A 17,235-nucleotide genomic window follows, 5' to 3' on the forward strand; every position below is an offset into this window, starting at 1 on the left:
GATAATTTCAAAATTTATTTTACGGGATTTAGCCCAGTTTGTTAAGCTTTAATTTAAGTCATAAAACCTTAAAAAATTTTTACAGTACAAGAGCAAAATAAACATTTGAATTTCATAAAATAAAAATAATTAATAAAATGTGTGAATTCAAATAAATGCTACTATTTCTGCTTTTTATTAATTAAAGGGGGGTTATTAGGGTAGTATTGCGCAATATAACTGTTGGGTTTCCTGTTACCACAGCCTAGCATAAGCTACTCAACGCCATATCTCATCTGCAAGTGGTCCCTCCGGTTACGCTGAGCAACCGCTATGAAAAATCTGGTTCCAACCCAGGTGGTGTAATTCGGGTCAGCTAGCAAACGGGATTGCGGAAAAGCAGAGATATCATCAAACCTTAATTCGGAGCGGCTGTTCCAATAGTTGGTCGCAACGGGCGGGCGTCTGTCTTGCAGCAAGCGGCTCGCTTTATGAATGTGCATTCAAATTCATTTACATATTCAAACATGCAATGTCGAAAACAAAAGGATTTATTACCCCAGGTGGCAGACCAGTTGATCTGGAAAATCCACTCTCTTTGGAGATCGGTCCAATGGATTCTGGGGGGGACCAAACATTGTTTTCCCATAGAAGTACATTAACACCGAGAACTCCACCTAAAATATCATTGAACGATACACCCTTCGCAAGTTACAAACGTTTGTCGGAAACAGCCAGAAACACCACTCACAAGGCTGAAAAGAGGATTAATGCAACTAGTTCTTCAATACCCAACTTGGATCCCGGGTTGTTCAACTTCGGCCCAACATGCTACAAAAAACCTGAAAAGAAAAGCAAAAACAACAAGATTAAAAAGCATTCCCAATCTAATAAGAAATTAATATTTTGCGAAAACATTTACCTGTTACTTGTTGTGATCCATTATCGTTGGTCAGTACAGACTTCTGGTCCTCATGTTGGTCCTCTTGATGAAAATTTTATTCTGAAACAAAAATAACAAAATAGATGAGGCCAAAATGTAAACAAATGAAATGTATGATGCATCAACAAAATACGTTGCAAATGGGTTCGGCACTTGAAAAAGAACAGTTTATAAATATATTAAAACACTTTAATAACATTTATTTTGCTTTTAGGCACAATTTTAACTTTAAAAATTTATTTAAATAAAACAAAAAAAAAGAAAGCAAAGTGATCTTACCTTTGTTTTGGTATCCAATGTCAGCTGACATCTTGATTTATTTTAACATAATTTTTGCACTACCTCACCGGCTGAGTGTAGCCACAAATTACAAATGCTACAAGAGAGTACAAGTGTATTAGTGACATCTCAAGGCGTAAAGAAAACGGAAAAGAACAGTGTATTCACACTCGAGGTCAATGCCCGTTTATATTTTTTCATATAGTTTTTAAATTAGGCTAATGCATTTTTCCATTAAAACATATGTTAACTGCATTCTTAACGGTAATTTTTGTACTGAAGCAAATTTTAAAGTTAAATAGGTCACTTTGATCAAAATCATAAAACGGAGAAGATGTAAAAAGAAAATAAAATTCAATTTTAAATTAATTAAATTTCAAGTTTTAAATACTAAAATTAAATGAGATATATTAAAAAGAGTGTAACAATTTAACATTTTATTTAACTATTTTAAATAATTATATAAATTTAACATGAATGAAATGATATTATAAAACAAATTTGAAATGTAAAAGAGCAATAATAATTATATTACAACAATTAAAAATTTTAACTGAAAAAATGTGTTTGCATTTTAATTACAACAAATAACCTTAATTAGTGGCGAAGCTAGTATTTTTTTTTGAATTTCTTGTGGTGCATGTTTCTGATCCACAAAATTACGTTTTGTGTCAAAACATTTTGGTCCTTCGAGCCGGATAGTGGCATTACGTACCCTAAGTCAATTTAAAATTTATATTCAAGGTGTGGCGCGCTTTTCTTCAATTACGTTGGGGAAAGCAAATTTCAGAAAAAAAACTAACTTCCAGACGGTAAAAACATTATGAGTAGTGCGCGTATAACTTAAAAATTCATACGTTATAATAAATTTAGTGTGAGAACATTAAAAAAAAGAAATTTGCTAGTGTCGTGAAAATAAACTTTTGAGTATGAACAATAGACTAAAATGCATTAATTTCAATACAATATATTTTTTTTTGTGATAAAAAAAATAATTTTTGTATAAAATAAAAACTATAAACTCGCGAGAAACATTCAAATGTGAACATTTAATTTTATTTGTTAAATTTTTTCTTAATTGGAAATTTGATTTAATAATACGTATAATTTAAAACGAGTGCTGTGCAAATGTACTAATAAGTGGTACCTATTTTTTCTAAGTTGCGTTGGGGAAGGATCTTACAAAGAAGTTACTTTCAACATTGTGATCAGAGCTGATTGCGATCTACTGAAGTCAATATAAAGGTACATTTTGAGAAGTGCTTTCTACATATTGATTTCAAGGTAACAAAAATGAAATATAAATACCTTTCCTTAATACATTTTAAATAAAATTTATTTGATTTATTTTGATCAAATAAATAAAAAATTAAAGAAATTTTTTTTAATAAAAAATAAACTATATAACTTCTTTGAGGTTTGCAAATATAAAAACAAAATAAAGATTCTAAAAATTACAAAAAGTACAAAAAATACGTGGTTGATTTATCATTTGAAATTTGGAGTGTGCGAAATATTTTTCTTGCGGCTTTTGATAATCGATTTGGATCTTAAATATATAGAATATCTATAACATTTACGATCGAATCTGTAACACTATAGTGATATTGGAGGAAATAATTAAAATTTCTGGTTATAGAAAAATTGCTGACCTAACGTATATTTAAGGTCAATTAAATTGAAGGTACGGTGTTTTCACTCATTGTTATGAGGCTGAGGTTTATATTGAAATTGAATAGGCTGGTATAGTATCTAGAATTGAGTTGCATCATTTAAGCGAAATAATCGCGTTGAAATTTTGTAGAAAAAAGGACCAGATCTAAGTGAAAAATTTAATTGATATTTATGGATAAGCGGTTAAAGTTGCAATGTAATCAAAAAGATTTACTTGAATCATTCATTAAAAATTATCATCGGGACTAAAACGAGGATAAAGAGATTAGTCATGAATATTTTATTGGTTATGTGTATTCTCAGGTCCAGCCGTTCTTTAACGAAAATTATGGTGCGATTGAAGAGCGATTAGATGAAGAATTTACCGTCGAAGTATCGAAACTTGAGCCTAAGGCTGACGTCACCACTATTGTACACCATAGCGATAGTAGTCATGGAATACAACTTCCAAAAATCAATTTAGAAAAATTAAACGGCAGTTATATACGTTGGCCTACATTCCATGATTTATTTAATACCCTGATTCACAATAATGATTCCCTATCTAATGTACAAAAACTCCAATAGCTCAAATTGCATTTCACAGCTGATGCAGAGCAACTTTTACGGCACATTCAAATTACTGGGAGTAATTATGAGCCTGGGAATTATTAAAGGATAGGTATCAGAATAAAAGAATATTAGTGCAATTAAAGCGACTTTTAACCCAAACTGTAGTGTCTCATTAATTTGCTTCAGGCGTTAGAGCCCTGTTGGACACGACTAGTAAATGCATGCAAGTCTTAGAAAATATTGGTCTTGGAACTAAAGATTGGGATCCGATAATTGTTTATTTGACAGTTTAAAAGCTGCCACCCGAAAGTCATCAATTGTGGGAGCAAGAAATTAGTAAAACTAAGGAGTTGACTTCTTGGTCCGAATTAAAAGAATTTTTGGAGTCATGATTTCGGGCTTTGGAAGCTATTTCCGCTAAAAAATCTAATCAGCGTGAAAACAGAGGTGCATCACAGTTTAACGTCCCAAAAGTTCAGGCCAGGACTTATCACAGTGGCAATATTAATAACATTGTTAAATGCCCTGTTTGTCGTGAGTCACATATTTTGCGCAAATGTATTAAGTTCAAGGGAATGTCGCCTAGCCAAAGAACTGAAGTTGTGCGGCGCAATCAACTGTGTCTTAATTGCTTGTTGCCTGGACAAATGCTAGCTACCTGCCCAAGTAAGCACAGCTGTTTTCATTGCAAGCGCCGACATCATACCATGACTCATTTTGAACAAAATGATCGAGGTCGAGATCAGGTACCCAATCAAAATAGCAGCGTGACTGGTAATTCTGCAGCATCTCAGAGTCAGACACTTAATGCAACGAGTCCCACGTTTAATCCCAGCCCAAATCTGTCAGTCAATACTAGTTCGATTTCTAAATACGATGTACTTTTAGCAACAGCTCAAGTTAAGTTATTGAGTTCAACTGGACAAGAAATTGTGATTCGCATGCTAATAGATCAAGGTTCCCAGGCGTTATTTATTACAGAGAGAATTGTACAACTGCTGCATTTAAAGAAAGAGTCGATCAGTGCTATAGTTCAGGGAATTGGAAATCATGAATCGCATCACATTAGGGCCAGAGTTAACTTCGTAATCAAGTCACTTCTGTCCAAGGAATCAATCGAGATGCAGAGGCTGGTTATGAGGAATGTTGCAGGCGTTTTACCAGGATCAAGTTTCTCCACACGTGATTGGAACTTTATCAAGGAGTTACCACTTGCTGATTCGAAGTTCAACGAGACTGGCGGAATAGATTTATTGATCGGAGCAGATATATTTGGTCAAATATTAGTGGATAGCCTAATTAAGGATGGAATGGATCTTCCAATTGCCCAAAATACAGTGTTTGGTTGGATGCTCTCCGGCAGAATGGGTGTAAAACCTCAAAACAACATAATATTAAAAACTTTTCATGTAGGCGCATCCTTTGAAGATCAATTAAGAGCCTTTTGGGAGCTAGAGAAGATTAGTGACGGGCCTAGAATCTTGAGTAAAGAAGAAGAGTTGTAGGAGGAGATTTATGAAAGAACAACAACTAGGCTACCAAACGGGCGTTATGAAGTGGCATTATCTCTAAAACAAGCGACACCTGAGCTACATCTTGGAAGATCTAGAGGTATTGCAATCACGCGATTTCAGCAAGTTTTAAACAAATTTTAAAAAAATCAAGCCTTGCAACAAGAGTATGAAAATTGCTTGAATGAATACATCGCAATGGGCCACATGAAGTTGACCAATTCCATCGAGTTGTATTCATTCGACCAAATAATAAGGAGCTTATCATATAACTCAGCTTATCTTCCTCATCATGCGCTCATCAAAGAATCTAGTTCAACTACAAAGTCAAAGTCATGAGTTGTGCTTGATGCTTCGAAAGCTACTAGTAGTGGTAAATCTTTAAATGACATGCTTTATAGAGGTTCTACTGTGCAGGACGAGTTAGCGGCGATTCCAATAAGATGGAGGAAGCATCAAGTAGCGTTTACATCAGATATCGAGAAAATGTATCGGCAAATTTGGATAAAACCCGATCATGCAAATTACCAACGTATTTTGTGGCGAGCAACGACAACTGAGCCTATTCGAGATTATGATTTATTAACGGCGACCTTTGGAACAAAAAGTGCACCTTATTTAGCTACGCGAACTCTATTGCAATTGGCTAAAGATGAAGCAGAACGGTTTCCTATAGCTTGCCAAATTGCGAAAACAGATTTCTATGTGGATGACTTGTTATCTGGGGCTGACGAAGTGCCTTCGGCAATTGAAACACAAAGGCAAATTATAGAAGTGACCAGCAGTGCCGGCTTTAAATTCCGAAAATGGATGTCTAATTGTCCTGCAATCCTAAAGGACATTGCGAGTGAGAACGTGAGAAATTGTTGTCGATTCATGAGAATAACGAACCAACGGTCAAAACCTTGGGGATTTATTGGAATCCAACATCAGACATATTTTCGTATGTATCTAATCTTGATTCCGGTGAGACAGATTGGACAAAAAGAAAAATTCTATCGCAAACCTCCAAGCTTTTTGATCCACTAGGGTGGTTGGCACCTATAATAATCAAGGCAAAAATAATAATGGAAAATCTTTGGCTTTCAGGAAAAAATTGGAATGACAACCTTGATGAAAGCATAACTAAAGAATGACTGGCCTATCTGCAAAAATTAAAAGATGTTAAACAAATAAAAAGTAACAGATGGGTTCATTTCAAGCGAAACAGACAATCAATAGAGATCCACGGCTTCTCGGATGCGTTCATAAAAGCATATGCTCCTGCTGTTTATGTTTGCATAACTAATAACGATGGTCGAAGAAATGTGTCGTTAATTATGTCAAAAACTAAAGTTGCGCCTATAAAGACAATTTCTTTACCCGGGCTTGAGCTTTGTGTTGCGTCATTAGCAGTAAAAGTTATTAAATATGTTCTACGTGCTTTAGAGCTTGAAATTATATAAAAAATATTTACGCCTGGACTGACTCGGAGATTGTTCTGGCCTGGTTACAAAAACGTCCATAAACTTGGACAACATTTGTAGCCAATAGAGTCTCACATATATATAGCGCTTTTGGCAAGAACATTTGGAATCAAGTTCCAACAAAATTCAATCCTGCGGACTGCGCGTCTAGAGGAGTTTATCCAAGTGAATTACAAAAACATGAGTTACGGTGGCGAGGACCAAAGTGGTTACCTCAATCTAAAAGACATTGGCCCGAAAAGTCAATTATAACAACAGAGGTCGAAAAGAGAAAAATATGTGTGGCGCACATGCAGTTAAGAAATGATAAATTTGAAGAAAACTTTTCGTCATTTACACGCATGGTTCGTGTTATTGCTTATTGTTCCAAATTCATTCATATTTTAAAAAACAAGACTTAAAAACCTAAATTTTTAACTGCAACGGAATTGCAGGTGGCGCAAAACATCTTAATTCAGCGGGCCCAGGCAAGGTATTTCTACGGTGAGATTCAAAAATTACTTACAAATCTTGAAAAGGATTCTAAAAGTTCCATTTTTGGACTCCGAAGGAATTTTACGAATTCGTGGCAGATTGTTTACCTCAGATTGGGCATATCAGAAAAATCATTTTACAAATTTATTAAAAGGTTCACCAAGAAACATTGTATGATGGCTCTCAATTAATGATTACAATATTACGCGAAAAATATTGGATAACTAATGTGCGAAATATAGTAAGATTTTATGTTAATAAATGTATCAAATAATTTAGACAAAAACTTGACACACGGAAACAGCTAATGGGCAATTTGCAAACTCGACGAGTAAAAAAAATTCGACCATTTTCACACAGCGGTGTGGATTACTGCGGGCCGTTTGAACTAAAATCGTCAAGAACCAGGAAGCCGTCAAAATACAAGGCATATATATCTCTATTTTTTTGTATGTCAGTCAGAGCAGTTCATTTCTAACTCGTGATGGACTTGACGGCTGAAGGATTTGTCACGGCGTTCCAAAGATTTTGTGCAAGAAGAGGCCTATGTCAGGAACTCCATTTTAATTGCGCTACTAATTTCAAAGGTGCAAATAAAATCCTATCGAAACACAAAAATGAGATGCTAAAGCAACTAAATAATGAAATCGCGCTGCTAATTGAAAATATAGGAATAAAATTTAACTTCAATCCTCCAGGTTCCCCTCATTTTGGCGGATTGTGGGAAGCAGGTGTTCGCTCCACCAAGTATCATTTGAAGCGGGCACTTGGCAACATGGTAATAACCTATGAAGAATTTACCACCGTACTTCATCAGATTGAGGCCTGTTTAAATTCACACCCTTTATGTTAACTATCAAGTGATCCAGAGGATTTAAATGCGCTAACACCAACACATTTCCTGATTGGTGACATATTATTATCACCACCAGAACCATCGGTACTGGATACTAATATCAGCAGATTAGATTGTTGGAGTCAGATAAAAAACTTAGTGCAAAGTTTTTGGCGTCGTTGGAACAAGGAGTACCTTTCTCGACTACAACCACGACCTAAATGGGCAACAAAACAAGAAAATGTCAAGGTGGGTGATCTTGTATTACTAAAGGAGGAGAACCTAACACCGAGCAGATGGATCATGGAACGAATTATCGAGACGCACCCTGGTGCGGATGGTTTGGTACGATTCGAACTAAAAATTTAATATTAAAACGCGCGATAACTAAAATATGCGTACTACCGGTCGAGCAAGACAACTCTAATAGAAAAGAATTAATTTAAATTAAACGAAACGCGAACAAAAAAAATAAATAAATTTAAAAACAAAAAAAAAACACTACTCAACAAACCGATCCTACTTATAAGATAACGCGAATTGGAACCTAGCAAATTTCATCTTAAAAATATCATAATATTTAAAATAAATAAACTTAAAAACTATTCTAAACAAAACTACTATAATATTAAAACTAAAAAAAAATTATGGTTGCTGCAATTCCTTCCGCATCCTTAAATCCTTTCGCTGCTGAAAGCTAGTCGGGACGCTATATCCCCTTCATTTCCTTATCCACCTTTTTTCTTCCAGGTGACGTCATCGTGTTGAAGCTAAAAATAAATTAAGAGGAGAACTTTAGTATGCAGAATTAATTCGTATGGATGTAATAATTGGAAAATAACCGCTTACCTTTGGCATGAATCATAATAGTGTTATTGATACCCACTAAACGTGGACATCAAAGCCAGGAGAATGTTTAGCTGCGGTCCAACATGCTACAAAAAACCTAAAAAGAAAAGCAAAAACAACAACAAGATTAAAAAGCATTCCCATTCCAATAAGAAATTAATATTTTGCGAAAACATTTATATGTTACTTGTTTTGATCCATTATCCTTGGTCGGTACAGACTTCTGGTCCTCATGTTGGTCTCCTTGATGTAAAATTTTATTCTGAAATAAGAAATATTAGTACTTTAAGCACAAAAACAACACAGGCCAAAATGTAAACAAATGCAATGTATGATACATTAACAAAATACATTGCAAAAGAACACCTTATAAATATATTAAAACACTTTAATAACATTTTATTATAACAAAAAAGTCTGATGTGGTCAGCACATAACCGACCGCATTGTGTATTGTCTAGTTAAATGAAAGTGTTACAGAATATTATAAAAATGTCTGTTAAATACTTCTTTCCAATTTTTAGGACATTAGTAAGCTTATAGTTAACATACTTAGAAAAATGTAAATTTGACTCTTAGTAGAGTTTCGCTTTGTGCTACCCGAATTCCCTGAAATGCTCGCCAGTTAGTTTCGGTAACAACTAGAACTCAAATATCAAATTTCAAGAAATTCCATCAATTTGTTCTGTGGATATGGTGAAAAATGTAAAATCGGCCCGCAAATCAGTTCTCGACCCCTGATCTTTCCAAAAAAGTTATATGTTCATTGCATTAATATGAGGAATTCATATATTAAATTTCAATGAAATCGGTTGGTTATTTCTCTTTATATACACAAAAGTGTATGTTTGACCCGTAGTAAACGTCTAGTTGCCAATGCCTGATCTTTCGAAAAAATTTACATGTTCATTGTTTTAATACGAGGAATTCATATATTAAATTTCAATGAAATCGGTTGATTATTTCTCTTTATATACACAAAAATGTATATTTGGCCCGTAGTAAACGCCCAGTTGCTGATGCCTGATTTCTTCCAAAAATTAGGAATTTTTGCGTATGATCGAGCAAAGCTTATATATGAAATTTCAAGTAAATCGGTTGAATACTTTCTTCAAAATGGTGAAAAATGTAAAATCGGCCCGCAAATCCGTTTTCGAGCCCTGATCTTTCCAAAAAATTTATATGTTCATTGTTTTAATACGAGGAGTTCATATATTAAATTTCAATGAAATCGGTTGATTATTTCTCTTTATATACACAAAATTGTATATTTGGCCCGTAGTAAACGTCTAGTTGCCGATGCCTGATTTCTTCCAAAATATACGAATTTTTGCGGACGGTCGAGCTGAGCTTATATATAAAATTTCAAGTAAATCGGTTGAACATTTTCTTTAAAATGTTCAAAAATGTAAAACAGGCCCGCTAAAGAGTGCAGTTCCCGAGGCCTGATATATACCAAAAGTTGATCGATCCGTGCCATGGTGGAAACAAACTTACATATAAAATTTCATCAAAATCGGTTCAGCCGAACTTGAGATACACGCGTGCACACACAGACCGACAGACCGACAGATCGACAGACCGACAGACCGACAGGTTGCTAAAAATAGTTTATTTACACTTCCCTACTATGGAGAAGTACGTTCCCACCGAAAACTCGATATGCAAAATTTGTTGCCATCACATAACCTACCTATTGTTTACACAATACGGTCGGTAAAAAGCAAAGTGATCTTACCTTTGTTTTGGTATCCAATGTCAGCTGACATCTTGATTTATTTGAACATAATTTTTGCACTACCTGACCGGCCGAGTGTAGCCACAAATTATAAATGCTACAACAGAGTACGAGTATATTAGAGACATCTCAAGGCGAAAAGGAAACAGAAAAGAACAGTGTATTCACACTCGAGGTCAATGCCCATTTATATTTTTTTATATAGTTTTTAAATTAGGCTAATGCATTTTTCCATTAAAACATTATGTTAACTGCATTCTTAACGGTAATTTTTGTACCGAAGCAAATTTTAATGTTAAATAGGTCACTTTGATTAAAATCATAAAACGGAGAAGATGTAAAAAGAAAATAAAATACAATTTTAAATTAAATTAAATTTTAAATTTTAAATACTAAAATTAAATGAGATCCCGGTGGATCGGGCTACGAAATATCCGCAGCAAGGTATGCTTGTGGTAAGAGTCCACTAAAATCCAAATGAAAGTCCAGACGCGACGGACTCACAATGAGCGGCTCTCTGGTCTGCGTCTGATTCCTGAGAGGCGCCAGAAATTATATGTGCTGCCTTGCACGAGGAAATTATTCTCAAAGGCTAAGAGAAGAAAACTCCGAAATAAAACAAACAAATGCAATGAACAAAACACAAGGATTGAATACCCCAGGTGGTAATCCAGTAATGCTGGAAAATCCACACTCTTCGGAGGCTGGTCTCATGAATTCTGGGGGAGACCACTTATTGCATAGTAGATCGGCGTTGATGGACCCATTTAGAAGGAGATCGGGGGTCATGCGATCACCCCCATTGGTGATTCGTCTTTTTAAAATTTATTTTTATTATTTTTCAAAATTATATTATATAAATTTTAATAATTTTTTTTAAACATTTCTTTTCCGTTTCGCTTTTATAATATGAATACACCTTTTTTGCCACCTTGTACTGGAATAAGTTACAAAAATAAAACTCCCGCCTTGTATACAAATATTGGTGAGTGATTGCATTAGTGTGATGTAGACGGAGAGTCGAACTACTTATTAATAGATATACTTTGATATATCTATCTATAGGTTTATTATTCTATCGTATCATGCTTAAGTTTTTTAATTGACTTATTGATTATTAATTATTGTGAATATTTCTTAATAATTAACTATTGCAAATGTTTCTTAATTAATATGATGGTATGTAGACATGATGGTATATAGACTGCAGTGTTCCAAAGTTAATGAGTTTATAATGAATTTGGTCATTTTGTTGAATCGGTAAAAACCAAAAACTGCGTTATTCTTGGTGATGTTAATATAGATTTGCTTGGTAATTCTAATGATGTAGATGATTATTCTTTTTTCTCTTATTATCCGCAAATGGCTTCGAGTCTTGCATTAATGAGCCTTCGAGAGTGTGCAATACATCTTCAACGTGTATTAATCACCTATTTACGCGGTTTCAGAAAATTTTTCCAGGTATCCAGCATACTGTCAATAATCCATTTTTAAATAACAATGTTAAAAGTATAGATTTTGCTAAATTAAATGAAATGCTTATGTATGAGGCATGGGATACTGTGTATGATGAACCTGATTCGAATTTAGCTTTTAGTAAATTTATTAATATTTTGGGTGGACATATTTCAATCTGTTCTTCCATTTATTCTTATAGTATGGTTAGAGATATTAGAAGAAGAAATAAATTTCCGAAAATATTAAAAAGGTGTCCTGATAATACGAGATTGAGAAACTATGTAAAGAAATTTAGTAAAAGCATAAGAACTTCTGTTGAAAAGTCAAAAGATAATTTCTGTTTGGGTAAATTTAATAATGCTAAAGGTGATTCTAAGAAAGAGTGGCAGTTAGTTAACAATCTTCTAAATAGGGACCGTTCCCATAGTGAAATAAACATTGAAATTGATGGTGATGTTATATTTGATCAGTCATTTTTGGCTCAAAAATTTAATGAATATTTTGTAAGGGTGCCGTTACTTTCTGGTGAACCGAACTCTAGTTGGCTTTTTGATAATTCTGTTATTAGTGATGAGGTTTATAGTAGAACTAGCTTCTTTTATGAACCGATAACTTCCTTGGAAGAACGCAAAATAATTAATAGTTTAGATAATTCGGATTCTGGTACTTCAGATGGGATAACTAATAAAATTGTAAGAAAAATATCTTGGCCGATTATTCATGTTTTAGCTTATATCTTTGATAAGTCTGTTTTTTCAGGATCTTTTCCTGATTGTTTGAAATCTGCCGAAGTTATCCCTCTATTTAAGAAAAGTGATAAATTAGACATTAACAATTACAGACCTATTTCTATTTTACCAACTTTTTCAAAGATATTCGAAAAAGCTATTAAAACCAGAGTTGTTTACTTTTTGAATAAAAATGCTTTTTTTAGTGAAAATCAATTTGGTTTTCTGAGTGGTAAATCTACAGAGGGAGCATTATTAAAATTTTGCGAGGAGATTTGCCACTCTTTAAATATGGGGAAAGCTACGTCTGCTCTGTTTATTGATTTGACTAAGGCTTTCGATCTGGTTGATCATAATTTGCTATTAAGAAAATTGTCCAATGCAGGTTTTAGGGGGTTTATGTATGACTGGTTCGCTTCTTACTTGTCGGAACGGAAACAAAGGGTTAAGATTGGTTGTGCTCTTAGTGACGAACTTTCAATTAGCTGTGGAGTGCCTTAGGGCTCTGTTCTGGACCCTATATCGTTGCTTGTATACATAAATTCTTTATATTCTCAATCTTTTAAGGGTGTTGTTACTGGTTTCGCAGATGATACCGTTTTTACTTATGCTTGCGATAACTATTTTGATGTTGTTGCTAGTATTAATTATGATCTTAATAGTCTTCGCCATTGGTTCAGCAAAAATAGATTGATTATAAATTCAAAGACTAAGTATGTGAATTTTACTATTGGGAACTTATTACAGACTGATTTCGATTTATTGTGCCATTCCCATTCTTATAGAAAATTACCTGTTTGTAATTGTTTGGTAAAGTATGACTGTTTTGGTAACTGTTCTCATAAGTGCTTTAAGATTGAATGTGTGTCTACTTTTAAATATTTAGGATTGTTTATTGACTCAAATTTAAACTGGAGGGACCACACTAATCATTTGAAACTACACTTCAAAAAAATTATAAGGAACCTTTATCGTGTTCGTTTTGTATACCTCACTGCAATTGGCCACTTCTGTGTACTATGCGTTATTTAACTCCAAACTCCAGTATAGGTTGGTTTGTTGGGGTGGGGCATATTTAAATTAAATAAAACCACTACTTATATTGCAGAAACATGCCATTAGAGTTATATTTTGGAAAGGTATATTAACTTCATCTTTAAATTTGTTTAAACATTTAAATATTTTACCTATAAGAAACTTATATCTCTATAAAACTTAAAAATTTTTTATTTAAAATCTGAAAATTTTATGATTAGACAGTCTAATAACTATAATTTAATATAATGTTCCTAGATTTTGCAATATTCATTTCACTCAATCTTTCAGTTATACTGCACCGAAAATATTTAATACATTGCCAGCTGAAATTAGATTTATCAATTCTAGATCAAGATTTGACAAACAAACAAAGTTCTGGCTTTCTAATTTAAATTACAATGAAACTGAAGATCTTCTACGTGTTTTGATGTAATTTACTTTAATTTTAATTTAAGTTTATTACTTTTTTTAATTTTTTATACTTTTTTTCTTTTTCTTAATTTTTTCTTTTTCTTAATTTTATATAATTTTCTTTTAATTTTAAAAATTTTGTATTATGTATTATTATTCGAAATTATTCTATCTTTTTATAAACTTGTTGACTTTATGTCACTTTTTTTTCCTTAATTTAAAATGCATGTAGTACTTTTTGGAGCATGTAAAATTATGGTAGGAATTAACCAACACTTACTTATTTAGTACGAATGATTAATTTACTTCTTTATTTCCAACTATTTTTTAAGTAAATAATTAGCTATTGAATTATTCAATTTTTACTTTGGTTTGAAATAAATGAATATATGAAAAAAAAAACAAAAAAATATGTACTTTGTTTTCGAAATTGTTCTCGCTTTCGCAAATCTCCACTCACGTTTTTCGAAAAGAATTTTGAGTAGTTTTTATCTTCGTGGAAGTAATAAGTAATGAAAATGATCAATCTTCTCGTAAACGACCATCGAAGAAGACACCAAATTATAAGTTTCAATAAAATTAAAAAAAAAACACATGTTTAAAATAAATCATGTAAAAACACATGTTAAAATAAAATTAATTAAAGCTAAAATGTTTAAAATAAAATAGTAAAATAAAATATGTAAATTAAATGTAAAATAAAATATTGTAATAATTATAAAATCTAATGATTTAAATAAAATGGTTTAAATTAAAAATTTAAACCAAATTGAAATCCTACGAAATCCTACGAATTAAGCCATCCCAAAAAGATTCACTGGTGTCTTCTATAAAAATAAAAGAAGTTATTTGATCAAAATATTATTCGTCAAAATCTAATAAAACTCATCTAAATCTAATAAAGTCCATCAAAATTAAACAAGATCCATCAAGATCTAATAAGGTCCACCCAATTAACCAATCAGAAAGTCCAGATATTAGAAGTTTTGAACATGTGTATTCCTGTTACTTTGAGGAATGAGAAAGCAGAAATCATCTTATTGTTGCAGAACACACTTTTTCAAAAGAATCACGATATTTAATTAAAACTAAAAAAAAAAATTTTTTTTTATTACATGGTGTTAACTTATGAAATTAAACGCCAATGAACTTTCATAACGTTTTTGAAAATAGTTCTTTATATGAAATATCATTTAATTTTTAATTTTGCATTGTGAATTTGCCAAAAGAATAAGGAAAATGTGTGTTTACTATCGTCTTATGTAAGACGATATTATATCATCTAACTGTAACCAAGTAAAGTTAAATTCATATTTTTTTCAAAATTTTATTATAAAGGAATATTATAAATTTTAATTCAACTTAATATTTCTTGATTTTCTTTTACATTAATAAAAGAAAATCAAAAGAAAAATTTAGAATTTTCTGTTAGTTTTACATCATTTTAATAATTCATAAAGTTAAAAAAATATTTTTTAACTTTACAATTTAAAGTTAACAGAAAAGTAATTTTAATTTAACTTAATTTCATATTTCTCAATTTTTTGTGTGTTTCACGTTATCTAATTGTATTTATTGTGGTATCTAATTGTATTATTTACTTGCATTCATGAATATGTATATTTTTATTATATGTATTTTAATTTGTGATAATATCAATTAAAATTAAGCCTGAGTGGTCGCATGCGAGAAAGTTTATCACCTAATATAGCATGGTATATTCGAAGTTTTGAGAGAAATTTATTATTTACCGCAATATATGAACCTATTTTCGTAGACCGAGTTAAAATTAGGATTACACATCTAGTAATATGAGTGAGAAAATTTCATGCGGAAGTAAAGAATAAAACAGAGTAAGTTTTTTTTTTGATATATTATATATTTGTTTACACAAAGATTTTGAGTAAATTTAAATAAAGTTCAAAAAAAGAAAAGAATTCTAAATTTTGAATTTTTAGAAATATTTAAAAAAAAAAATTAAAATTAAAACTTTAATAAATTAGAAATTTTTTTTGTAAAATTAAGTACATTAAATAATATTTTATACTGCATATATTATTAAAATTTTTAAATATATTTTATTATAAATTTATAATATATATTTTAATATAAATTTTTTAAAATTATTAAATTGTATCTGAGTGCAGATTGTCGAAAGAGATGCATATTATTGTGCGAAAGAAAGTACAATAAAACCAATTTTGTTTTTTTATACATGAAAGCTACTCGAGAGAAAAAATTTTATTAAATTGAAAGAAAAACGAAAAAAAATTTTCGCTCAATTAAAATAAATTATGGGATGGATTTATTTGTAGGTTTTATTGAATCTAATGACTTTGAGTAACTTTGTTTTGATTTTTTTTTGACTTGATTGAACAGTTTAAAAAAATCTGATGTGGTCAGCACATAACCGACCGCATTGTGTATTGTCTAGTTAAATAAAAGTGTTACAGAAAATTATAAAAATGTCTGTTAAATACTTCTTTCCAATTTTTAGGACATTAGTAAGCTTATAGTTAACATACTAAGAAAAATGTAAATTTGGCTCTTAGTAGAGTTTCGCTTTGTGCTACCCGAATTCCCTGAAATGCTCGCCAGTTAGTTTCGGTAACAACCAGAACTCAAATATCAAATTTCAAGAAATTCGATCAATTTGTTCTGTGCACATGGTGAAAAACGTAAAATCGGCCCGCAAATCAGTTCTCGAGCCCTGATCTTTCCAAAAAAGTTATATGTTCATTGCTTTAATATGAGGAATTCATATATTAAATTTCAATGAAATCGGTTGATTATTTCTCTTTATATACACAAAAATGTATGTTTGGCCTGTAGTAAACGTCTAGTTGCCGATGCCTGATCTTTCCAAAAAATTTACATGTTCATTGTTTTAATAAGGGGAATTCATATATTAAATTTCAATGAAATCGGTTGATTATTTCTCTTTATATACGCATAAATGTATATTTGACCGGTAGTAAACGCCCAGGTGCTGATGCCTGATTTCTTCCAAAAGTTAGGAATTTTTGCGTATGATCGAGCAAAGCTTATATATGAAATTTCAAGTAAATCGGTTGAATACTTTCTTCAAAATGGTGAAAAATGTAAAATCGGCCCGCAAATCCGTTTTCGAGCCCTGATCTTTCCAAAAAATTTATATGTTCATTGTTTTAATACGAGGAGTTCATATATTAAATTTCAATGAAATCGGTTGATTATTTCTCTTTATATACACAAAAATGTATACTTGGCCCGTAGTAAACGCCCAGTTGCCGATGCCTGATTTCTTCCAAAACACACGAA

The 17,235-nt window shown here is 31.8% G+C and overlaps 1 protein-coding gene and 1 long non-coding RNA gene across 2 annotated transcripts; one reads left to right on the plus strand and one right to left on the minus strand.

Moving 5' to 3' along the window:
• The first annotated feature begins 2,740 nt into the window (after nucleotides 1–2,740).
• Nucleotides 2,741–4,932, plus strand: LOC129614451 (uncharacterized). Its single transcript, XM_055529039.1, has one exon. It carries the CDS (start codon nucleotides 4,003–4,005, stop codon nucleotides 4,930–4,932), a length of 930 nt encoding a protein of 309 aa, XP_055385014.1. The 5' UTR covers nucleotides 2,741–4,002.
• Nucleotides 4,933–7,765: 2,833 nt separating this feature from the next.
• On the minus strand, nucleotides 7,766–8,864 carry LOC129614455 (uncharacterized). The gene is made up of 3 exons (XR_008697380.1): nucleotides 8,750–8,864; nucleotides 8,563–8,659; nucleotides 7,766–8,483 (listed from the first exon to the last, which is right to left on the minus strand). It is a non-coding gene; the product is annotated as an uncharacterized LOC129614455 (long non-coding RNA).
• Nucleotides 8,865–17,235: the final 8,371 nt, after the last annotated feature.

The sequence above is a fragment of the Condylostylus longicornis genome, unplaced genomic scaffold (genome assembly GCF_029603195.1).
Source record: "Condylostylus longicornis isolate FDR11 unplaced genomic scaffold, ASM2960319v2 ptg000109l, whole genome shotgun sequence".
NCBI lineage: Eukaryota > Metazoa > Arthropoda > Insecta > Diptera > Dolichopodidae > Condylostylus > Condylostylus longicornis.

Coding starts and splice junctions, on each gene's coding strand:
- LOC129614451 (XM_055529039.1), top strand. CDS start 4,003: ATGTCGCCTAGCCAAAGAACTGAAGTTGTGCGGCGCAATCAACTGTGT.